Below are 26,854 nucleotides of genomic sequence, written 5' to 3' on the forward strand. Positions count from 1 at the left end.
CAAATAAAGACCACAGTACCTGCTGGCACAGTGGCCTTGCTTTTTTTAACGCTGATGGATCACTAATTCCTCAACCTATTATACTGAGCACCTCTTAGGGTCTTAGAAAACAAAAGTGTTCTGCTCTTAAAAAACAAATAAAAATGTAAAACAATAGGTGTGACAGGATTTGACCTGAGGCTTTAACTGTGTAAAGAAAGACATTCTTTGACTGCAGTTGTGTTCAAACATGCCCTGAATACTTTATCCTGTTGAGGTGAGCGTGCATGTACAGTAAACAAACAAAACAATTGTATCAACAACATCAGACATTTGTTTTCAGAGTTTGCCAACCAAACCAAACATATAACTCTGAGAAATCTATAATTATAGCTAACTGAAATGTGGGTTTCAGATTCAGAGGTTTTAGAGTCAGTAGAAATAAGCACAATAATCTAGCAGAGGTGGTGTGCTTAAGCCAGACATGTAGAATGGTGTTATGAAGGGTTAATGATATCAAATCTCAAACTGCCTTTTCTTGTATGCTGTTAGGGGCTTAGCGCGACCAGGTGAAGGTAAGAAAAGGAGAGTTTGTGAAGGAGCATTAGTGGCGGATTTCTTTTCAGCAGTCAATTCCAGAGCTAACTGTTTGTTTTCATACCTGAGCTTAGCTGTCAATCTGCAGGAACGATGAGGAGGGAGATGAAATCTCCCGAACAAAACCACAGAGCAAGAAAGGGAGGCAGGCTGGAAGGGCTCCAAACCACAGAAAGTAGCAGATAATGGGAGGCTAGGTGGAATGAGGAGAGCTTGGAGGAGAGAAAAAAAGAAAAGATTTTAGACGTGGATACTAAGACTTGACATTCATAATTATATACCTGAAAAATAATTTCTGTCATAAACATTCAAAGCCCCCCATTCACCACATGATTTATTAAGCTTTTAAGCACATACATTTTTTTCGTTCCATGTATGCATATATACACACGACGAGTCAAATGTAAATATAGCACACTGTATCCAATGGCAGATAAGGTTGCTCTGTGTTGCATGCTTGCTCTGTGCAGGGTCTTAGAGCCTCATACTCAATAGAGCTGTTTAAGTTTCCCCGCTGAGGGCTAGTCTCATGGCCCCCCCATAGGGATGGACGGAAAAAAAGGAAAATGTTCAAGCATTTTCTCAAACTGAAGGAAATTGGAACACAAGCTGTATTCATTCTCCTGGAATTTGCAAGAAAATAAATAAATAAATAAAAGCTTAGCATTGTATACTAGAAATGGCAGCTGAGATTCTGAAGCAGAAAAATCGGGGCTCTTGCACAGTCACAATCAATTTGAGAATGGTGTCTACATGACAGAGGTCGGCTGTGCACAGACAGTCCTGTGGCAGGCAGATAAGTGGAAGCTGTTTAGGAGGAGAACACAGGGCAGGGCGACCGGGTCGGGAGCTGAAACTGATTTGATGCTGGCCCTACCTGTGATGACTTCCCCCCCCCACACACACACACACAGACAGGTGTCCACTGTGTGAACACAGAACCCACATTGTTCAGCTTCAATACATGATCATTCACTGTAAAATGTGACTTTATTCTCTATAGCAGCCATACAGTGTTGATGCCACAGGAGATACATACACTCCAGCAGAAAAAATAAATTGTAGAAATAAGCAGGAAAAGAATTGTGTAGAGTTTACTTCAAACTGCTTGGGTGTTTATAAAACATATTGCATATAAATATTATGTATATCCTATTTACCCAAACATACAAAAATACCCGCACAAACAGCACAAAACCGTATCTGTCCAGTTGCTCCAGTCAAAAAATGCCTCAGTTAGCATTTTCTCCACAACACTTCAGTCAACTGTTTGCCCTGTGCACTCAGGTGAAATATGAGCCACAGTAAATCATTATTCCTCAGGCCACATTTGCCAGATGAATGTATGAGAGTGTTGGACTGTGTGTTTTTCTCCTCTAATGAATTGAGGAATTTAGCTTGTGGCAATGGAGGTAAAAAGGGAAGTGCTGTCCTAACGTGTGTGTGTGTGTGTGTGTGTGTGTGTGTGTGTGTGTGTGTGTGTGTGTGTGTGTGTGTGTGTGTGTGTGTGTGTGTGTGTGTGTGTGTGTGTGTGTGTGTGTGTGTGTGTGTGTGTGTGTGTGTGTGTGTGTGTGTGTGTGTGTGAATTCTGTTTGTGCTTTGAATTTTATTGCACTGGTCTGTTATGGTTTGTTTAACTTGTGACATTTTTAGATGCATTATACATCTTATGCTTTTAAGCACATTATTTCTGATTTCATTTGAAGAAATTGTAAAACATTAAGATATAAAATATGTTAATAAAACGACACTAACTCCACAAACTCAAACTGTGTTTTAGATGAAAAATGAATCTTTGTTACCTCTATGGATGTAGATAAAAACATGATCTGCACTGTGAACACACACGAACACTTCACTAATGTGAAGGACAGTCTAAAAGTAAATGCACTAGGCCAAGAGTGAGTGATCTAAACATAAGTATTCAAGAAATGCTACATCTTTCTTTGTATCTTTTTCAAAGAATTAACAACTTTACATTCTTCAGGTGCCACTTAAGTGTTGAACTTTCTAATTAAATCAAAACACTACCAAACTACTTTATATTGAATAAAAATAAATAAAAATAACTTATTATGATTTCTTATAACCTTCTGTACAGGACTGGCTCATTTCTTTTAACTCAACCCTTGATTAGTGGTTGACATGTACATGTGATTTAAATTTATAATACTTAAGAAACTCAGCTCTCTTCCTCTTTATAAGCCCACCTCTCATTCTGTGTGGACCATCGGTTCTTTGTTTGAAGCTCAAGGTGTTCTCTTGGCCACATGAATACGCTCCACCACCCAAAGCCACTCTAACATTGGTTAAGTCATTTATGATCTCTAGTTAAATCTAATGAACACAACTATCATGACAGCTTCAAAATAAAGCAGGTGTTCTAATGTACTTTGTGAATATGTGTACTGGTCTGAGCTGTCTGCCATTTATATTAAACCCAAACTAAACACATGCATTGTTGATTTAAAAAAAGTACTTATCCTTTTACCCACCAAAGACAAAAGAGAACATCTTTTCAGTCCAACAAATCAATCACTTCTTCCTTTAATTCTCAGCTGTAAAGGCAAATAATGAATGCTCTGTGAAAAGAATGAGATTACATCGGTCTCCTAATTCACTTCCAAGGTTCTTCAGCTTTTGCCTTCATCTCCGTCTTACACGTTTTAAGAGCTGTGTACGAGCGAGACCTTGAAAACCAAGTATGATTTTTTTATTTTATTTTAAGGGCACAGGGGTCAGACTCGTCGTCATAAAGACCACAAGAGATGAATAAAAGGACCCGGAGGCAGTCTTTGTTTTTCTGTAATGATTTTTCCTACATTCAGCCTTGCATACATTCAACATCCCCTATGGTCTTGCACTGTATTGTAGAGTGAAAGAATCATGCATTCAAGCACAGAAAGAAGTAAAGTTTCTTAGTTCCGAGTTGTTTTCCTGCCTTCAGTATAAATTTCAGGGTCCCTGGCGTTCCCTGTGGAGCAGCACATTCAGGTCGAGCGTCTATCTTGTCTTTGATGAAGTACCTTGTCCAGTGTCATGTATAGACAGTGAAGTGCTAGAGCTTTTACATTAGCATAATTGTAGTGAAGCTTCCTCTTTCATCAAAATATTAGTCTCCATCAGTGTTCGGCATGAACAGCAAAGTTACCGTAGATTAAGTGTCCTTTCATAAATAACCTCTGCCTATACCAATCAAAATACTTATACCAGAAAATCGTCTGCTGAGCCATTAAAATGATTTAGATTCTGTTAAAGTGTCTTGAAATCGCATCTGTCAATACTACAATACACACACACACACACACACAGAAAGATGGATATACAGTAAGTAGTTTGTAATATGTCTTGATGATTAACATTACTTTTTCCACAAAAACACAGAAATCAAATAAAGATAAAAATCCACATGCAAAGATTAAAAAATATAAAATACATGTAAAATATGATATGAGAAGCAAATATACAATATGATAGAGAAATGTAGGACACAATACAAAAATATATGATAGGATACAAAATAAAAATATAGGAAAAGATGTGATAGATGTATCACAAATTCACTCATTACAATAAGTGCTTGAAACATGTTGTTAAGAGAAAATTAAAAAGTAACCAGGAACTAAATGATAATAACACCAGGAGCAATAAAAACACTAATAAGGGTCATTTTAATGATCTGATTTCTTTATAATACGAACAGCAGCCTCTCAGTGTGAACTTGCAAATATATTCAATCTATATAGGAAAGCTTCGGGACTGAAGAGTCAATGATGCCAATGGATGACATGTGCTTGCGAGTCATCGCACATGCTTGTTAATGGGGTTTTATTGGCAACATTAACAGCTTTTATATCATGGCAGAGGCAGCAAGCCAGGTGAAACAGCTGTTGATCATATTGTCTTGGTTGTAGGGCATGGAGACGTGTTAACACCATATTGCTTGAAACACATATGGCCTGGTAGCATTGCTGAGCAAGTGTATGATGAGGTCAAAAGCAAAAGAGATCCCATGAAAAGAGTTTTTCTGGCTTGGTTTTCTGCCAATGTAGATCACAAATATGACTTATTTTCTGACATAGGGTTTATAAAGTTTCTGTTAAATGTAATATTACAAAAGTGAATTTGGTACAAAGATTGACTTAGTGGTTTTTGTAGAGGCAGTTTTATTTCTTTGAAGCTAGGTAGAAAAATCCTATTCTAAACACTAAACAAGGTACCAATAGACGCTATGCCTGCTATTCAGTTGGCTCTTTGTGTTTTCGACAGAAAGATTGGACAAAGGGTCAGATGACCGCAGAGTTCACACACGTGTGCATTGACTCAAAGGCATGTACCTATTATTGATTGTAGCAGCATGCACCACACACATCTGTACACACTCATGTCCACATTTACACTCTTCAGGAGAGAGCAGAGAGCGAGAGGAAGAGAGCCTTAGAACGCAAGGCATTCAAGCTATGTGCACTCTGTGTGCAGACACAGCTTGGTACAATCGTAGCATTTAGAAAAGTTTTAATTTACTTAGGATGGGCTTGCAGCATATGGAAGCATCCACAATAGCTGACTGATGGGAGAGACAAAGAAATTCCAGTCTACTGGTGCTAAAAAACTCAATTCAGATCTGGTCATAATGGCTCAGCTGTCGTAACCAAAGCAAGAGAAGAGAATAGGGTGCCTTGTGATTTTCCCCCTTTTCACCCTCACCCTCCCTTGCTTTTCTTCTTTTTTGTGCCTAAATCTTTTATCTGTGTTATTCACTCGGGACTCTTCAAAGTAACAAGCCTCCTTCTTTTTCCCCGGTACTGGACTTGGAACCCAAATTAGAGACTGCTTGATTAGAGCAGAGAGGAGGGAGCCAAAAGAGAGGGAGATGTGGGTATTGGACAGAACAAATCGCACCCCTACAAAGTGCCTTTTATCCAAAGACCCCAAGGCTCAAATACCCCCATCCCTCCCCAAGCAACCATGGCTCTGCTTGTTTTCCTCTTATCATTTATTTAGTCACCCGTTGATGTTTTCTGCCCTACTTTGTGACGTTTAAAAGAGGGCATAAATCTCAAAAGGTGAATGCTGAATGGGCTGAAGCTGAACAACACAGCTTTAACATCTCCTCCTCCTATGTGTCAATCTAACATCTCTGAACTTAACACCAGAGCCTGAGAAAAAAAACAAGAGAAGTGCTAGAACAGCTTGACCGCTCACTCCTGGGATTCTCCTCTTGTGTCAGGCGGGTATTGTCCTACCGAGCTTCAGTCTTCTAACAGGAGGATGTCACAACATGTTAGGTCTGGGCTGACTGCTGGGGTTTATGTAGCGCCAAGGCATCTCTGGGCTGTCTGTCTGCAATCGGAAGTGCAATGTGAGGAGACATGTTAACAGGCAGACCCCAGCCCCACCGCTGTTAAAAGCCATGCAATATGCAGGAAACAGCCTCCTTTGTCAGCAGGCTGGTCGGACACAGACCACGACTCTTCTCTTCCACACCACCCAATAAAAGTTTTATCTGCATTTTAAAGCTGATCCATAATTTAAAGCAGGAAGAAAGAGATTTTTTACACTCAGCTCCCAACAAAAAAACATTTCCCCCGATTTTCTACAAAGGTTTGTGCAACATCTAAAGGGGAAAAAGTTGTGTTTAAATAGTTACAGAATTCAGCACTAATCTGAATAATCGGAGATTGGATTTAAACAGAAAAAGACAAAATATGCAAAACAAAATATTAAATATAAATAGGACTAAAAAAAAAAAAAAAAAAAAGGTTGAAATTGATTGCAGGACGCAGGGCAGTTAGGACTCCCCACAATCCAGCTCAGCATCAAAACAATGAACCCTCTGTTAGTATTCTTTTGGTGTCCGGGCAGGACTAAGTCCGCCACACTCAAACTAGTCCATCAGATTATTCTGTGGATCTTAAAGGCAGCAGATCCCACTGCAAAATCAAGCACACACACAAAAAAGTGTTTTACTGTACATTCCTGCTATTGTTATTTTGTATTTTTACAGGGTAAACACACTTAACCTACTGAGTAATCAACAGAAATGTGTAATTAGACAGGCTGAGAGTCCAGATGTTTCGTTTCCAACTCAAGGTTATTTCCTTCAGCCTTGATGCCTCATGTCCGTCATCTCATTTTATTTCCTTTATTTCTTTCTTTCTTTCTCTCATTGTTTATTACCTTCCTTTATTCCTCCCTCCTTACACAGTATCGATAGCAGTGATTTATTGTGACAACTACTGATGAATCTGGCTAGTGACCTGTAAAAGGCAGGCCCTTCATGGACACAGCCAAAGGTTAATAAAATTGGTGCAGATTATATCAATTTTACACATAAGCCATTCACAACAAGTGTAGTGGGTTGAATAAGAAGTCAATTCAGGCCTTGGAAACTGCACGCAGGCCCAATGAATGGCTGCTTTTAGGTGCTTTTTTTTTAGTTAGGAGGATAAATGGAGAATTGCAGCTCTCTTCCATTGAAGCAGGCAGCGGAGGCAGAGCGAGGCAAGCCGAGGTTCAGACAAGCCTGCCAGTAAATTGCCCTGAATGGGTTCTGGAGGTTGACAAGCCCTATTAAGACAAACGGCTTTCCTCATCGGAGAGATAAAATAAATCAGGTGTTTAGTCAAATTAAAATAGTTTGAGTGAAGAGGGCCCCTGGGAGCTCTCGGAGAAACTCAAGACAGATGTGGCCAGAGACGAGGGGAAGACACCCAGGAAAGAATTCAGCTCCTGCTGGCCTCTGGCCAGACTTCACTGTACTGTTATCGGGATCTTTAGGCTTTTATCCTTCTCTCTCCCGTTCTCTCTGTCTCTTCTGTCGGTTTTTCCATCTCTTTTTCTTTCATGTTCTCTGGGATCAGCTTGTCACACAGGAGTGCTGTGGGAGGAGAGTGAGTTACTGTCTAGCCTCTCACTGGCAATTATGTTGGCGGTGTAAGTCAATGGTAGGATCACTTAGCATTGATTAGGCGGAAAGAGAGAGCAGTGCAGCCGAGCCGCTCTCTCTCTATCACACAGAGCACACAAAGGACGCCCATTGGTTCGTTACTGCTTTTTTTTCTCTGAGCTTTGCATAAAGTAACTAATAATAATAATGCTAATACATTTAATTTGTAATGCACTTTGCATTTGTAACAAATCTGAATGAGCTACAAAATTAAAAACCATGATCAAAAAAATAAAGTGAGAGCAAAGAGCCAATAAGAAACAGGAGTATTAAAAACGACATCTCTTAAGATTATAAAAATTAACTGAACATGCAGAAGTGAGTCAGAGCATATTTTTGGTGCCTTTTCTTTTCAGAAGTTCGTGAGATGTTTCCTCATTTCCTGTGTTACTCTAACAGCCATATGATGACAAACTCGTGTCCCGTTCAAACACTGACTCTCAACACTTCCTTTATATCCCCGCTCAGTAGCCTGACATAAGCTGCCATCTCAGTTTGACAGCTCCCCGCAGCTCTTTGTCTGAGCGCCGGGAACAATTCCTTCCCTTTCCTCCTGTGAGAGCTGTGAACAGCAGCTTCAGTAAGACAGGCAACTCCAGGCACTCCAGGCTGTGTGTGACCTTAACACTTTCTTGTGAAATCACTGCAGTGGGTTAAAGCCTGTGTGGTTTTCTTTGTGGAATGTATTGTGTACAGTTCTATAGCACAAAATGAAGATCAGTGTGTGCATCATGGTCACTTTGCTATATTTAGCTGTATACAATAATCAAGGCCTTCTGCAGGCTTTCTTGGAAAAACTTAGATCCTGGTTATGTTGTTAAAGCCACAATGAAACCTTTCATGTACTTCTTTCTTCTTTTTATCCTTACAGGCGTACTTTACTTGTACCTGTATCTACCTCTCTCCGCCTTATGTTCATCCTTTACACTCCTGACATTGCTCCCTTTCTTGCTCTCTCTCTCTCTCCTTTCAACAGGTACTCCAGAGAGCCTGGCAGAAAAGGAGCACCAGCTCTCCACAATGATCAGCCAGCTGATCAGCCTGCGTGAACAGCTCCTGGCTGCCCACGATGAACAGAAGAAGCTTGCTGCCTCACAGATGGAGAAACAGAGACAGCAAATGGAGTTAGCTCGTCAGCAGCAGGAGCAGGTATCTGCTAAATCTTTTCTTTACTGTCAAAGTTGACCTCTTTGTCTACTGCAGGTATAAGCCTATAATTAATCCTGTTGACTTTGGTTACACTTAAGTCTTCAAAATCTACCCAAATTAATACATTTGCAAGAGAATTTCACTTGACTATATTTCCTATAAATTGTCATGCCTGAAATATGTCAGTAAATTCTTAGTCCTCGGCACAAAGTTGGAACAATATTGGATTTATGCAATTTATATTCTATATTGCATCAAATGTTTCTGTCATGCTCTCTCGCCCACATTTGTGCTGTGTGGCAGAAAAATGTTATTATGACTTGTACTAACAAATGCCCGGGAATGTGTGAATTAAACGTTATATTAAACATGGAAGTCTTCTATATCTTATAAATCGACTCCTATTAGAACAAGACTGGCATTAGATTTGCAGCACAAATCAGGCCAATGAGCCATATTGTACAAATCAGCAAATTAGCAGGGGCCATGAAGTGTGTTAATGTCTGGGAAGAAATAAGGACACAAACTATCCACATGGGCGACACTTTTATTATCAGCAGCCCGCCTAATGGCTATGAGTCAATTATCAGCGAGGAGTTCACTCAGAGTTTTCTCAGCACACTCTCAGACCTTCACGTACTAAATGAACAGATAGACCGTATACCTTGGAGTGATGCATTTGGTCATAGTACACTAATAATACATTAACAGTATTGATTTCTTTTTCAATCAATGATGTTCATTTGCAAACTACACTCAACTCTGTAGGCTTTGTAGACATCGATGCATAAATGACCAGTGATGTAAGCTATTTTATTATTTGATCTTGTTTTAAAATGGAACAATATTAATAAAAGGGAAAAGAGAGAGAGAGAGGGAAAGGGGGAGAGAAGGAGCCCGCTGAGAGCTAGAATGTCATCGAGCCATCAAGATACAACACAGTAATTAACTGTTGACACTCGTGAGGAAGCCAGCACAAATTAATCTTGACACATTTGCAGACGACCGATATCTTACAGTGAACACTTTGTAATTATATTTAAAAATGAAAATTAAATGACACTTAAAACTAGGTTGTCATGCTCAATGAAGTGGGCATGTTCGGAAGGGGACTGCTGCAATGAGAAGGATTGTGGTGGGCCTCGCTTGTCACTCAAGGGCGGCAGGGACCTCTGCCACCCGCACGCTGCCTCCACCAGTTATCTCCATCTTAACCACGGTCGTCTGTCCTGTAAATTATTCATTCGTTTTTACCACCGTTTTTAACAGTGCTCTTCAGAATATTTTAAAATTTACACTTAGCTGAATTTATTTTATTTGTCATATTTTACAGCAATGTGGCTGTGACCATATTTTGTAAAAAGGAAGGAAAAGTTATAAAACACTTTTTTTTATAAATATACTTCTACCACTTCATCTGTCCCAAAATTAATCTCTTTGAAACTGCCATCGTTGAACACATTCTCACAAACTGTAACTGGCCAGGTAAACTTTGAGGAGGATTTTCTCAGGTTGCAGCACGCGCGTCCTTTATGATGTTAATTAACCAGGATTGATTTATTTTCCTTTCTTTGTTTCTGTTCCTGACCAGATTGCAAGACAACAGCAGCAACTTCTGCAGCAGCAGCACAAAATCAACCTCCTCCAGCAGCAGATCCAGGTCAGTGAAAGTGTTTCTGTTGACCCCCTTGACACTCAGCAGTTTACACCTCTCACTTCTTCCATACGGATCATTACAACATTTCTGCCTCTAAAGTGTAATCTTTGGACAATTGGTGTCGCCACGAGCCAAATTTCTCGATTTACTGACAAAGACCAATAAATTAGGCATTAAAGTAAATAATATTGGTAACTTCTGTTAGCCTTTCCTTTTTATTTTTATTTCTTCTTTTTATCTTTAATTTTTGTGTCACACTAACATGCATCACTCTCATCAAATGTTAATTGCCTGTTGGTAATTGGGAGGGCTTTAAAATATGGAGGAGAATAATTAGCACATCTTAATGAACAAAAAAAGAGACGGGTGGGTGGGGGAGGGGGGGTGTAACAACAGCTAATGAGTCCTGTTGATGGAGAAGAGCCTGAAGGTGGGGGACATGAAAGAGGCTGGTAAATGCCTCTGAAACGAGATGGTCCCTGGACGGGCAACGTGGCATGCTTTCACAACTCCTAAAACTCATATTGTCTATAATGCTAGAGCTGTTGTTGTGTATGTTTTTCTTATCGCTCTTTTTTTTTCTTCTTTTGATATACATTTATGTGCTGCTCTAGTTTTATACCAACGAAACACCCATTATCACTCTCATCAGGAAGTGTGTGTTTTGTGCCTGCCTTATTTGATACACTTCATAGCAGTGCACTGAGAGACCACCCAGACTGCATTTAGCCAGACACGGTCAGACAGTTCAGGGTAATCCAGGGTTTGTTACTTGCAGTGGTCAAGGTTGTGAGCCTGGCTGCCTGTGTGAAGCTTACATTACCCTGCTGGGTGTGCTCAGTGTCAGGCACATACTTCTCCACTCACCTCCTCCACTTGTTCTTCTTACTGACAACTCCCTATCATCTCCTTTGCTTTTTACTTCCCCCCCCAAACATTCACTTACAACAAATGGTTCTTCCAGATCCCCTAGGCACTCCTCTGAGACACTTTTTCTTCTACAGACATTTTACTATGGGCATTATACAGGGCACAATACCCCTCCCCACATATCAGTGTGTTCCTTAATGAATATGTAAAACTTCTACTCTCTCACAGCTATAAATAAAAGACCCAGATTCAATGTTTATATGAATAGCTTGTTTTAAGAAAAGCAATGTACTGTCATGTTCTTAAAAAGCCACTATCTTGGACCTTTCACTTCAGCAGGGGACTCAATATTTAAAAAATACTTCACTCCACTACAGAAAGGCACAGAGAATGACATCCTGTCTAGAAAACACTCTAAAATGAAGAACCTTATACACCAACGAGGGGCTAGTTATACTCATATCATTGAGGGCCCTTTACTGATGCTCATTGAGCATAAGGGCAAAGCCCTAATGCATCTCATTTTTCGAGACTCTTGCTTTCATCACAACATTAAAAGGCAAATGATACCTGAAAATTCTTCTTGATGCATAGTTTGGAGAGAGGGTGGGGGGTCAAGTGTGCATGGGATCGTACTTCTATCCATTTCAAACACTTGAACAGAGATACAAGTAAAGTCGTCTCTTGCAGAGCCCAGTTAGCCTGCTTCTCCCTTGACCAAATGCACCAGATCTTCCATGAAAAAAAACCAAGCCGCATCCACAATTAAACAAAATTGTCTCATGCTCAGACCATCTGTTCCAGTGCCCATCTAGAGCATCATCAAATAATTAACAAAGTTCAAATAAGTTTGATCATTTGATCATTGCTAATCCAACATTTAGACCTTTCAGGCAGAATAAGTTCTTTCTCCATCGCCTACTTCCTGCAGATGTATCTAGTTCAGTGATGGCCACTCCTCTTGAGTTGGAGTACCAAAGAGAGCAGATAAAAGAGAGTCAGGGCAAAGTTAGTGAAGCATTTTTTGCCACTCTGTTTTCATTACTGCTGCCTCTTAAAAATGCCTTGGCCATCTTAATATATAACAGCTTTGACTTAATTAGTTCTGTAAACAAGCTCCCAGCCTGTATGTCGCACACTTTCAGCAAAGTGGTGAGCAGTGTTGGGGGATCGAGTTACTATGCTATTAGCATGGAGAGCACTAAACTTTATAGGAGACCCCACCGGCCATCAAAGTCCTTCTGTTTTGGCTTCAGGGAGAAAATCCCAGAGAAAGCCTCTTTCTAAGGTCTCGTATTGATGATGTAACTGATCACATCAATGGACAGAGTGAACTGTCCAAACAATAAAACCATGGGGACTGCAACTGTAGCATGTTGTTGGCACGCTATGTGTGGGAAGTGGATGAAGGGAAGAGTGTAGTTATTGGAGGTTTAGTTAGCAAGGTTTGAAGCAAGGCAGCATGCAGTTTAATCAAGTTTTCCTTTTGAATAGCCATCTCTTCTTTTATCCTTTCTCATCATGCCTACAAGAGAGGGAAGGAGATTAAGTCTTTGTCCTTTAGGATCACAATGTCACTTGTTTTAAGATAGCAGATGTTTTGATTGCAGTGTTAGGGGCTTATCAAAAGTTTAAGCTCAAGGCTTTGTGTGTTTTTCCCTCAGCTTGTTTGTATTCTGACAGTCCATCCTTTCGCTGTTGAAATCAAGTTGGCATTAATTCAATCCCAGGATGAGATTAACTCTTTCAGTTGATTTAGATGAAAAAGTGAAACACCACAAAAGTGCATGTGACAATTCAATGTATACATTAGCAGAGAAATGTCCCTGTTATCTCTCTCTGAATTTGTGTGTTATGAGAGATTACAGAAAGTATAAACAGATGAGTCAATTTTTTTCCCAATTTCTTTAAGCTCAGTATCACTCAGGCATAATGAGCATTATTTGAATCAAGACAAATGTCTGAGTTGAACTGCAGAATAGTACTGTACATCAAAATCAATCAATCTCAATCACTATTTATTTGTATAGCATGAATTCACAACAAATGTAATCCCACCACTTTACAACAAAAAGCAGGTCTAGACGTTACTTTTTATTATATTATTTACAGAGACCCAAAATGCATCCATGAGCACAGCACTAAGCAACATTAAGCAAAGTAACAGGGGCAAGAAAAAGTGTTTCCTGATACCAAGTAAAACAAATAATGGGACCTGATGAGGTGGGGATCACCATGAAACCTTCAGTGAAAACTCCTCTCCATGTCCATGCCACAAGCATAAGCACATGGTAAAGACCCCCCTTCATGTATTCCTCAAAGATGGGTCCAATCCCGGCTTGTACAGTGATCAGGCACACAGGGACCCACGCATTGACACATCAAGAGAATAAATATCGGTGGAAAGGTCAGGGTGAACTTTATCTTCACAAACAGGCTGGAGAAAGCAAGGCTCCCAAGATGAAACAGAGAGACACTTTTAATTAAAAAACATTTCATTTACATTTGGTGTACATTTAGAAATCAGACAATATTGTCATATTTCACTGGCTGTGGCATTGATATAAACTCTGGTACACTTTGAGATCCTAGATCCCACAGATTATGCATTGTCTGGGTCTCTTTTTTTTATCTCTCTTTGACCTGTTGTTTTCTCCTTGTACCGTATTATCTGTGCCCTTGAATCACACCTTTAACCTTGTGTCCTAAGAGATAAACAAACACACATACATAATGTGTGCATCACTTCCATGCCAGAAAAATAAAATACACCAGAGATTAAAGAGATGAAAAAGGCCAGTATATTGTTGTCCACTGCACACTTCAAAGTCCTGGAGGCTTTCTCATGTGTCTTTTAATGGTGTGAAGAAACAGTGGTCCAATGGTTGGATGCAAAAGGTCCCAAGATTAAAGATGGAATTCAATTACACCAGCATTTAACTGCTCACAATGTGGGACGTGGGCAATCTAGTTTCGTTCTATTCTGACAAACTGTCTTAAAAAACTGTTGTTTTCTTTTAAGCTTATTAAGGAAAAATGCAGCCGTGTGTTTTAGTGGCCCATAGAAATCCAATTTACATGTGTTACAAAGAAACCAGCAAATCCACAGGTGGAGCTCTGTATGAGTATCTTCTGAATTCAGTGGTTTTAGAGTCTAAACATTGTGAACACTAAGGATTTCGCATTACACACTCACTCTTTTCTTTAAAAATGTTGGCAGCAAAAAATGGAAACAAGTTCAAAGATGTTTTTCTTGGTTGCTTCCTCAACAATGCCATTTCTGTCATTTTATATATTTCAAAGAAAGTTTGACAGAAGCTGAAATACAAATTATCTTGAAACACTGTATAAACCTGGCAAATTTGGATTAAACCTGCAGATAAATACATTTAACATCAGTCAAGCAACATTTTGTTCATCTTTAATGTATTATAACTTGCTTGTCCAGTAGATGTAATCAAGTGGTCTCAGTGATTTTCAACAAAATCAAGCCCTGTGTTATCGATGTCCCTCAAGGTCTTGTTGTGCTTCCAGTCCAGTTTGCGTCAGCTGTATGCTGTTGGGGATGCTTGGGGTCACGGTCCTGTTTGAACATAAATCATCATCCAATGTTATTTTTTTGTCCCCGAGAAGCAGTGTCCGCCTTATAATTAGTCTGTTTCCTCCATGCTCACAAGCCACACGCAGCCTGCTGCATCTACCAGAATGCTTTACAAAAGCAGCTGTGTTACAATTATAATTTTTTTGGAGCTTTTAACTATCACCAGAGCATTAAACTTTTGTCTAGTGCTGAACAAACAGTTGTCAAAATAGATATCCCAGTGTGAACAAAAACAGATTCTGTCAAACTGGTGTTTGTCTTGAGGGTTAAATTGGCTGTTAGCAGTACTGGTTTGTCATCACTTCTTTATTATAATATCAAATAATATGCATGTTTTCCAACCCAGTGTAGTTATTTAATGAACTGATTCTGTTTTGGTTACCAATTTAGAGAAGAAAAAGCAGCACGACTTCTACATTATGGAAAATATTTTAAATCAATCAGATGAGTTTAAACGAACACAGCCCTGTATGGTAATTGCACAAAATAATAGGGCTAATTTGTGTATTCTCAGATGCTTTTATTGTCTCCCTGACACAAATAATTTTCACAGTATGAGACTCTTATTAATGCACTGGCAAAAAAAGCACACAAAAAAATACACATTGTTAAAGAGAATGTGTAAGTCCGCCAATTAGCACAGCTTGATGGGAACTGTTAGCATGATAATAAGAGAATAATAGAGCAGGGAAATGATTATGTGAGTAAGTGTGTGTGTGTGTGTGTGTGTGTTTAAGTGTAGAAGTGTGTGCTGCTGTGTGCACATGCAAGCGTTGCAGTGCTGCCAGCCCTTTCCCTTGTGTTGAAGAGGTCTGAGTTAGCCTGAGTGCTAGCAGGATTATGTTGGGGCATTAACAGCCCAGCCGGACTGGCTTGGCTCCTGCCCAGGGAGGCTCAGTCCAGCATGTTCATCCTCCATTTAAGGAGACTGTTAGCTGATGAAGATGTGCACATGCAAGACTGAAGATAAAAGAAAGCGGTGACCCGACTCATTAGCCCCTGTGATTTAATATATTGACACTTGGATACAAATAATTCCATTTAGTGGACTCTATCGGTGGAGAGGAGGGGAGGGGGGATCAATTTAATTAGTTATGAAATGTGACTTCTTGTCAGGAAGCAGAAGAAATGCTGACGTTAAACAAAGTCATGTGCAATTTACACAATAAAGCCATCGTGGCCCTGTTAAAACTTAATGATGCGCAAAAAGGTGAGATTGATACAACCTCAGCATGGCAGTGATGGTTTGGAAATGAAGCTAAGTAGATGAACACTTGGTGTGTAATGCAATTTGCCTATTAAAACAAATTCTTGCTTAAGGAATTTAAACAGTACATGATGTTTGAATGGTCTGAGGTATGTGGGTTTTAGGCCGATTAGGACATGATTGTGTCTCCTTTTCCTTTGGATGAAATGCACTATCTCTCGCTCAAGAATGTAGTTCACAGGCATCCAACCACTCTGTCAAAGTGTAACAGCTGATTCCTGTTCTTTGATCGGGTCTCTTTAAGCACAGTCAAATGAGACATATGCTTCCTTGTAGCGCTTGTGCCAATGAGACAGGAACGTAGACAAACATAGATCCATTATTGATGTAAATTACACAATAAAGCCATGCTTTTGTGTAATTGGCCTTTGTATTCAGACACCTCAGCAGTTTAAGCAGCGATAATTAAGAGGCTCCATCTGAGAGGTGCCACATGAACGGTTGTGATGTGTGAAATCACACATGAGGGTCTACTTTAAATTAGTCACCTGAGGGGTTTGTAAAGCAGCCATGGGACTGTTTAATTTGTAGCACAAACTTCTAGCCTTGTATCAGAGCTCACAGGTGACAAGAATAATCAACACAAGGCAGAAGATCACCAGGCACACGGGTATGAGGATTTGCCTTTTTTTTTTTTTTATGAATCCTGGTGCTGAATAATCTTGATAACTGAACATCTATTCTTTACATACATGGAAGATGAATGAAGCAGGTTTGTGTTCAGTTTGAATTTCACCATAAAGCACCTGTTCAGGGCTCAGAGTGCCTACACTTAACATCCATTGTTCCCAGACCCTGGTAAGGAAAATATCAGTTGAGGGAGAACACATCCTCCAGTGTGATGTGGATTTAGTTCCCTCTTCCTCTCTGCATGGACTGTGTTTTTTCTGCTAATGCTGAGCAAACTGTTTTGTCTTTGCGTTGGCTTTGCATGGCCATCGTCTTCGGCGGTAGGCACACTTGCAGGGAGAAAGAGCTGCATTAATAGGCTCTACTGTGTACAGGCAGCCGGCAGGGAGAAAGGGGCGCGTGTTTTCTTAGGGCTGGGGTGGCAAAGCAAAGCATTCAGCCCAGGGCCAACGCAGAAAGGGAGCTTTTTGTTTTTTTGGGGCGGAGGAGAGTCCAAGCATTCCTCAACACAACACATTGAATGAGCTATTTTGTTCTGCACAGTTTTACATAGAAGCAGGATTGTAGGATTTGTTTGTTTGTTTTCGCCATAACTTAGTTCCTTACATTTTCACATTAATTTCTTCCAAAAATGTCCTTCAATAAACTGCAAATCCCAACAGTATGTTTCAAGATACCACATTTATATGATCTTAGAAATACTATGGTTTCACACAGCCATTATAGGTAATATATTTGAAAGTCCCAGTACACTTGTGTCTTGCCCCTCCTCACAGAACTCCTCCCTGTTGAACAACAGAATGGGCTATGTTGTTTTCTTTGGCCAGCTGCTGGGAGGTAAAAGTGAAGACAGAGCCTCAGTCAGTGATGAGAGGACAGGACAGAGGGGGAAAACCAGCCATAGAGTGGACAATAACAACACACACAGAATAAATGTTCTATTCAGAAAGAATAAAACATTTATATTATTATTGACTTTGTAGCTGCAAAAAAGGTTTTTCTAAAAATGTTTTGAATGAGCACTAAAGGTATAAAATGTGCTGAAATATAAAATGCACAATGCATGTTTAAAGCAAAACTAATAATTGAAGCTTATCTAATAAACACAGAACAGTCAACAGTGGAACAGCAGTATTTAGGTCTGCCAGCCTGCTCTGAAGTGTTAAAAATTCAAACCAACATTGATTCCTTAGCCTCCCACACTTCAATCCCTCTATTTCCCATTCCCCCTGCCCTGTTCACATCACATGCATGTAGCAGGCTATCTGACTCACCCGTGTCCAATGTTCTTTAGAACCTCATTGGCCCCCCTGCAATGAGGGTCAGAGGCATTTCACTTATTCCCATTTCCATACAGTGAGGTTATATACGCAGGATAATGATACCAGCCTCAAGCCCACTTGTGGGTTTGTTTATGTCTGTTCTCTTCTATCCCGTCATTACACATGCTGTTTGAGGGAGTCCCTGTGGATATGGCCAGTTTACTGCGAGCCTTAATTTTACGGCCAGGCCTTGAAAGAAAAATCAGTTTCACTTCCATGTAAACCCTCTACCTCCTCAAAAAAAAAAAAAAAAGAAATGTTATTTTTGGAAGTATAACACTGAATTTACTGGAGACAATTATCTGTATCAAAAGGATGTAATGTAAGATTGCCCTGTAAAGTATATTCATCACATATTTTGTGTGAGCATACTTTTTTTTACTTTAAATACAATTATCTAAATGTTCACTTGTAGTTTGCATATAGGTTTCCAAAATCTAACATTAGACATCGACATGTAATGCAATCCAGGACTGTAGCATAAAACACGTGGTAAATTAAACATCAAGCAATTGAAGGCTTTAAACAAATAGTCTGATTTTTTTTTTTATCAGACCAAATTTATTTCAAGAGTTAGGACAATTTGCTTCAATGTACACATTGGTAAGCCTACACAGATCAATAACGTGTCTAAAGATGCATTTTAGCCTCTTCACTTTTTATACATCAGTGCATGTCTTAAATCATCTTGTACATGCACAGACTTGATATTTATTGTGTTCTTGCTTAATTTGGCAGCCAGTTAAACACAACACTTGAGGTAGAGCTTTTGTTTTTGTCTTTAAACATTGATCTGTGAAAATCATCAAACAAGAGCAGTGTGCTAAAAAATTGTATTTGCAGTTTATTTAAGCAAACAGAAGTCTACAGTTTATTCAAGAATTGGAAGGATGTAAGGAGGAGCAATGCGATGGAGAAGTCTGGAGAGGAAGGATTTGGGGTCAGGGGTGGGACTAACCTGCCTTCAAGCCTCCATTGACTTAATATTGGGATGGCTGTTATCCAAGAGGGCTTGTTTTACTGTGTAAGGATTTAGTGGAACAAGAAGTCATCTATTGGTTTTTCCCTCTGGATGGCCTGACTTTACCCAAGTGTCTGGATTTGCTGCACTTTATCCTGAACAGCACTCAGAGTAACACACACAGGCATGACTGATGTGAGGAGCAAACAGCTCTGCAGTCTAAGTAAAAATGGTACCTGACAATTGAAAGAACATATTATGGGACCTTTTTTTCAAACTGGTGCTTGTACACTGTCGATCTTTGGCTTCTGAGCTCAGTAATTAACTTCTCTAGGCAAGGGTGCTGTTCAAGGATTTCAGATGTAGGAAGGAAGTGAGGAGAAAGGTCAGAGACTTGACCCAGACAAGAACCCTTTGTTAGTGACCTGAACCTCGCCAGTTGCACATGTATTTGCCCGCCCAAGTCAAATATGGGACACGAGCAGGAATAATCAATATACAGAAGTCTACTGGGTGGTAATATGAAGACTTTGATTCAAAGGCTGAAATGGTCTGGAGCATCAAAGTCTTGTTAAAAACTATTGATCCATTTGTCTGATTACCATTGGCTACAGACAAATCCAAACAGCGTCGTATCTCTGTTTGATCAATGTGTGTGTCTGCAATGTGATGCAACTGTTCAACTGTAGTATACCAGCTGACCTCAATGGACTGTATGTGCTTAACAACTGTTGATTGTTTAATGAGGGAATATAACCTGAAGTGATAGAGAAGATCCAACAGGCCAGAAGTGCTTCCACTGAGTGATTTTCCTCCTGGTTAGGCTCTAGTATGATGTACACCCAGCGGGCAGTGTACACATTGACGGGTGTTAAACATATCCCGCTGTCTAGTGTCAGTTTTCCTGTGTCTGCTGCTGTTGTTGGGATGTAGCCAGCTTCCTAAAAATCACTTTCTCTTTAAATAGATCACAAAAGGTGATTTCTACCCCGCTCAGTGGAGAGTAGAGGGGGGGACGAGGTGTGAACTATCAGGTCTTACAGCAACAGCTGGAGTCTCAGCTCCCTGGGTGAAATTACAGAACTCCTCCTATAGAAAATGTGAAAGAGAAGTTTAGCGAGAGCTTCGGATCTGACAGCTACTAAGGTGTGGAAGTATTTCATTAAAACGAGGTGTCAGAGAAAAACGAGTCCTCCTCTAAATGATTACTGGTGATTGTGATCTTTTCCTAATGAGAAAGGTGTCTTTTATAATCTAAATGATTGTGCAGAATTAAGATCATCACAGTGAGCTCCTCTGATTTTTTTTCTTCTTCTTTTTGCTACTTGCAGCAGTATTGTTGTCAGTATTTTCATGAAACACTTGAAAGAGTTTCTACCTTTTACAAGCCTCTTTAAGGCAAATGAATGCAGATTATATCCAGGATAAGCACATGTGTGAGAGGTGGGTTAAAAGGTGTTAAGTAGCAATTAATCAGGATTTTTGACCCAGGATCTCACAGGTCCTCTTAAGCTAATAACCAAGTTACACGGTGAGAAAGAGGATGGATGTCGGTCTCTGTGGAACTTTTTTTCTTCTTCTTATCTTGTTAATACTTACTGTTTCTTCAGAAACCAAAACTCTTTAAGTTTTCTTCACACAGCGCATTGTGGTCCATAGTAAGCCACAAACTGGTGTGTAGATCGGATCTGGAAGTGTGAGGAGTTTCAGAGGAAAAGCCAGCAGGATGTTTCAGGCCTCCCGGGTGCTTTGTAGAGGCTCTAACAGACAGTGAGGAACATGGGTGTTGACAGGGGCCCAAGTGAGTGCTGTAATACGCTGTACATCTCCATTTGCACTTCGTGTTTTGGAGCTGCCTGCTCGTGTGTTGTAGGTGGATGCTTACATGCCTATAAAAAATAACTCAACTCACTTCTTTCATTTGCAGGACTGCCTTGCAGCGTTGCCTTAGATTAATGTAGGCCTACATTTGTTAAAAATATTTATATCTATATATTTTTAGTAAGTAGACTTTTTAAATGATTTACATAACTGTATCTGTATCTCTTTTTAACAGAGGGAACCTTCAAATAAAAGATAAATCTATTAGTAGGAAAGGTACATCTTTCAGTGTTAAAACTGAATGTGACAGTGAATACGTGTATGTGTGCATATGCCATGTGTTGTTAACATAAAAAGATGCTCTTTTCATGTCAATCTTTTACACATCATGTATTTATGCATCAGAGAGAAGTCTGTCTGCCTAACCACTGCAGAGTTTGACTGAACTAAATATTGCCAAAAAAAAGTTCTCCAGTAATTAGCACTCCTATAATATGGTATCTGTAGTATCTATATGGTATTCTACTCACAGTTGAGCAGCAAGTTGGTTCTATTCATCAAACACCAGCGTCTCCTTGAGAGGGAAACAGATTGCGTGCTGGCCTGATACAGACTTCATCAGGTCATCTGAATTGATGATGCATGTTGCAAGGCGGCTGCGTTCCCCCAGAAACCGCTGTTGGAGTGCTTGCTGGCAGAGACGGGGGCCTCGGCCAAGTCTGTCTGACTGATCACTACAGATGCTCCTCTTCAAGTATTCCGAGTCAGATCCTTAGTGCCGGGTCTTGAGGGACAAACAATAGCACCTGTTCCTCATAAGATAGCCCATTCATGTATCTTTAATGAAGCCTGGGGGCAGATGGTGTGAAATGCCATTATCCAGTACTTAGCTGTGCTATAAGACAAAGGAAGAGCAGTGCCAGCACAACAATGCAGACGCATTTACGAGGAGAAGGGAGGACGCTGCCGGAGGGCCGCGCTCACATCTGCTCCACTTCATTCTCCAGCTCCTCAAGATCATCTTGGCAATAGAAGGATCCTGGGCACTCAGCCCACACATAGATGAACTTGAGGGTAACTCTTAAAGGGGGGGAGGCGGGGTTTACAGACGGGAGAAGAAGCCACACATACATACTCAATTTTTAAAAATATATATATCTTTATGTGTTTCTTCTACTTTACTTTGACAGTCAAATTAAAAAAGACAGCACTTGTGAAAATGTAATAGAACCTGCTCAGCCACTGTGCCAGCTGTTAATTGACAGCTCAACTAACCTCCGCTATTTGTTGCCACCTTGAAGCTCCTCAAAATTTGATTTGCCTTTCTCTGACATTAGTTGCCGTAAATTAAACTTTAATGCACGGAGCTCATTACTGCAAATCACGGCCGTTCGAACTCAGTGTAGTTATTTCCCCTTCAGCACACATTCACACTCTGTCTTACCTCAGTGAATCTTGTATATTCTGCTCCATATTTTAGAATAATAATAGTAATAAAAGCTGATATCCTGGATGAAATCACATAATTTACATTAAGTGTTGGATGAAAAATGTGCCTAGTGTATTTTCCCTTAGTAGATCTGTATTCATCCCTTGTACATTATTTAATACATTTATCAATTTGTCTTTTATAGGAATTCATAGCAAGTTATTGTTCTGTATGAATGAAGTCAATTCTTAAACTCTTCATGACGACTGTTATGTCCCGATAAGCAGCTATTACTCACTTAGTGGCTCAGTGGGATTAGTTGACCATTAATGAAGTAAAAACATCATAATTATATCTAGTTATTTCTTTTATAAAACACTCATGCACTTTTTTAACTAAAAAAGATGTTTTGACTTTGCAGAGTGTAGGGAGTCCTGTGAATGATTTGCCAGATTTTGTCAAACACAACTTTTTTGAATTTACGGCTGATACATGTTAGTTAATTCATGAAAACTGTATAATCTAGTATCTAGCTTGCCACACACTTGTAACACACTTGGACCTGAAGGAGCCCTTTTCTTCCCCCACATTCAGCAACGGCCTCCATCTGGTTTTACAGTCCAAATACAGAGACAGAGAAAAGCTCTGTTCCCCAGTGCCCCCCCCCTCTCCTGCCTGTCACTGGCCCTACCTCATGTTGTGACATTAATTATTGTGTTTTTCCATATGTTCCATACATGCAAGGCCAAGATCCATCTTTCATCCATTCAGCCTGGAAACTTGGAACAGTAATCCCTATAAAGCAATGTTTTATTTAAGGTCATTTGTCGCAGTCTCCTCAGCCATTTATTTTTTCTTCAGCAACAGCACTTTTTACAAAATTACTTTTGGAGGAATTACATACTTTTCTATTCTTCCATAATGCACTTTCTGCACTTGCACTTCTGTAAAAGCTCAGTAGACATAAAATGCTTCTATTTATTTGGGTTTCAGTCTAGCTTTGCACCTCTGGACCGATCAATAAAGTAGTGTTAAGAAGGTTTAGCTTTCTAGAAAGTGGGTGCGTCCACTCCAGTGAGGGGTCTACAGGGGGAGCAGAGCAGGCTGAAAAAGAGGAGATCATAGCAGACCTCAGCCAGAACATGGGGGGGGGGAGTCTTTGCTCGGAGCAGGTTGATTTCATGCCCCAATGCAGCGGCAGTAATTGCACCCAGACCCGTTTTATTGCGAGTTGATTTTAAGGAGGGATGAATGGAGAAACATTCTGTAAAGTGTTTATTTTGGGGGATGACCTTTATTAACCCATTTTCCAGGCAGGTTCCCCTGAGGTGGCCTGGCTCATTGCTAGATTAACCCTTGCAGGTCTGTGGTAGCAGGGCTGCTCTTCATCACAGAGTTTCAGGAAGTAGAGGATGACAGTAAGATTGGAGCTTGCAACATGTGTGCAAAACCCTCATACACATACACACTGCTTCTTTGAGACACAAGGTACTCAGCCACCCTTAGCACACGCAAGCAGAACGTTTGTGCTGATATTCCCAGTAGACAGGTCTGCAACGGACTGACTGGTGAAGGTTAATATGTGAGGGGGAGACAGAGAATGACATTAAAAGGATTATCCAAAATTATGGAAGTGGTGGAGGTAAAAGGCTAATCAATTATGTCCTTGTATCTGTGTAATACACACACAAAAAGTATCTGGCCAACATTCTGTATCTACTACAACAGGAAGGGGGTTTATGAATGCATCTTTTACCATGTGCAGTACTTCTCCTCTTCACCTCTCTGCTCTCTGTCCTACATGTCACTTCCTCTAACTGATGTTGTAACAATGTGCATACGCGGGGCCTTTGATGTGCCGAGGTGAAATTGTGGTTTGGATTAAGAGCAGGCGTAGCTCGGCCAGGTATTGTGCGAGCACACGAGGGCCGTCATTGCCGCAAAGCCCCCTGTCAGCACGCGTTAGGGAGAGCTGTGATCTGGCCTCCCCCCCCTGAGTGGGCTCTGTGTTTCTGTGTACCATGACCGTGCTTAGGCCTCTCTCTGATCTCCGCTCTCTATCTGTTCAGCAGGTCCAGGGTCACATGCCTCCGCTCATGATCCCCATTTTTCCACACGACCAACGCACTCTGGCAGCAGCCGCCGCCGCCCAGCAGGGCTTTCTCTTCCCCCCGGGAATGTCTTATAAGCCAGGTATGCTTGCAACTTTAAGTCCTCATTTTCTCCTTCCCCCTTTGTCTCTTCTTTTTAACTTCCTTTTGTCAATGACTTATTAAGATAATGATTTAAAATCTGAAGTACTGCTACACTTGCATGACAAATACACAGCAACAAATAAACGCGTTGTTCAAACTTGCAGCTTGTCTGAACTTGGATTTGAGACAAAAGCTTAAGAATGTTCTAGGCCATGTGGAACAATAGATATGGCTGGAGAAGCAGAGGAATGTAAACATATATTCAACATGAAAGTATCTTTCAACAGTGAGGTGGCTGTAATTGTTTTTCAAGTGTTTGCTGTTTCAGATCCAATAACATGGCAGATAAACCCCAAAAGAAACCTCAGTCTAACGTTATATCCATACAAATCTAAAACCGTTTGAACAATAGTTCTTTCCCATAGTGAAATGAAATAATGAAAAGACAACTATAATACAGGTAGTTTGTGGATGATGCAAAGAACAGGTTTTCAGTAAGCATAACTCTTTTCATTGCCAGTTACAGCATGCCCCGTCTTCACATTTTGCTTTTTTACATGGACTAAAAGAGAAGCCCTTCACAGCCTTCAAAATAAAATATGAATGCTTTTTAAATGTTGCAATACGTTGACAGATGCCATGCTAAAGCAGTGAGATCACACACATTTGTATGTATGTGAATACTTAAGACATGCCACAACATTCAATGTTTAAGATATATACAAAAGAGGACTGTAACCACACTATTGCTTATTGGTGAAATACTGGAGATGAGTTAATTACTCATTCAATCCAAATACAATGAATGTCTTATTTTTTTTCTACTGATTCTCTCACCCACACATGTAAGTAGGAGAAAGTGGAGTGTTTGATGAAAACATCAGTGTTAAAGCTAGACAAATCAAGTAAAAGCAATTGTGTGTGTTTTAATAGAGCACCAGAAAAAGGAATATAACTAAAAAAAAAAGAAAAAAGAAACCCCTAGAAGTCAGCAGGTTCACAGCAGAACATTAAAAGGTGTGGTAATGCAGTTAATGAATTAACTATAAAACCACAGGATGAAAAAGAAAGTCAGCTATTTTGGAACTATGGAGCCATGACAGCTTAAACAAAGTGCCTGAGGGGGAGTCTTTTACCAGTGTGCTTTTTGCAATAGGTTTGACACAGAAAATGTTTTAGTTCAAATAACCGGAGCTATTATGGAATCATGGTCAGGGGTCGCCATGTGTACCCTTCCTGCATAATTCATGAGTTCATGAAGAAAAAGCAAAGGGGGTCTGAAAATGACTCTTGCAGTCAGGAGTGGTATTTTGAAAACCTCTATTATATCCTCCTGTTCAACACAATATGCACAATATATCCGCAGACTACAATGTTATCACCACCACCTGCAGGGTATACAGGATGCCGCCGTGTCTTTTCTCAATGAAGTGACTGGCCAAGCATTCACTTCCAAGACTAAGGCACACTAATCTGATGTTATCATTATGAGACAGCTACCAGGGACCACTGCTTATGACCCCCGGCCCTGTGGTGCTCACATGGCAACAGAGTCATTCTGGCACCGTGGTGGTAAGTCATCACCCTATCTACTGGCTGTGCTCAATGACGTGGTGTTGCATGGTAGACAAGCACAGTCGAAAAAACAACAACTCATCTTTTAAACAAATAGATTTGAGTTGGACTTCACTGTCTGTTCGCACTGTTTACACAGACATGGCGGTATTCAGTGTGATGGGCCTCTAATGGAATAGCAGAATGACATCTTAGTCTTTTGGTTCCTCTGCTTGTGTCCTTCATAGACATCCTGCTGATAGTTTAAGGTTCCCTGATCCCATGTTATTTCAGACTTTTTTTCCAATTTCTCTTATATTGTGGTGTTCGATATTTATTGTAGTTGGACAACTTCTGCTATAAACCAACTGAAAAACATTTGATGATTTAATTTTTGCTTTCTGAATGACCTTATGTAATCTGTTTTAGAATAAACGTTAAATATAAAATGATGTCCTTTGATATTTATTGTCATGTAAGCTTGTTTTCTTCTGTCAACAGCTATGGTAATTCAATAAAATTTAAAAGAGAAGATCAAGTTAGAGGGTTGCAGTAATGCAGTCTATTTGTCATCATTTGATCTGCTCTAAGAAAGGTCTTAGCTACATCTGTCAACTCTCTGCAGATCTATGACTAGTATTTCATTGCACCACATGAGGGGGAAATATAGACTGTTCTGACCATGGCGTCACCTGCATTGCTCCCCCCTCACTAACATCCAGAGTGGAGGCTCTGGGCATGGGACCAGCTTTAGCCAGTTAAAAAAAAACACGGTTTAAACTTAATTCCCTAGTGATGCTTACTTGGCATTGTGCCACTCTGATGGAGTCTGGTGCCTCTACATATACTCTTGTGCACCCGAGACCCAAACCT

General features: G+C 40.1%; 1 protein-coding gene across 5 annotated transcripts in view; it reads left to right on the forward strand.

Moving 5' to 3' along the window:
• Window positions 1-26,854, forward strand: part of sox6 (SRY-box transcription factor 6) — a 131,837-nt gene that overhangs the window by 67,125 nt on the left and 37,858 nt on the right. For all 5 annotated transcript variants that reach the window (XM_065952917.1, XM_065952918.1, XM_065952916.1 and 2 more), the window contains 3 exons: window positions 8,502-8,674; window positions 10,266-10,334; window positions 24,305-24,425. In XM_065952917.1, coding sequence (XP_065808989.1) covers window positions 8,502-8,674; window positions 10,266-10,334; window positions 24,305-24,425 — 363 coding nt within the window. The remainder of the gene's footprint in view (window positions 1-8,501; window positions 8,675-10,265; window positions 10,335-24,304; window positions 24,426-26,854) is intronic.

Source organism: Labrus bergylta, chromosome 3, assembly GCF_963930695.1.
Source record: "Labrus bergylta chromosome 3, fLabBer1.1, whole genome shotgun sequence".
Classification (NCBI taxonomy): domain Eukaryota; kingdom Metazoa; phylum Chordata; class Actinopteri; order Labriformes; family Labridae; genus Labrus; species Labrus bergylta.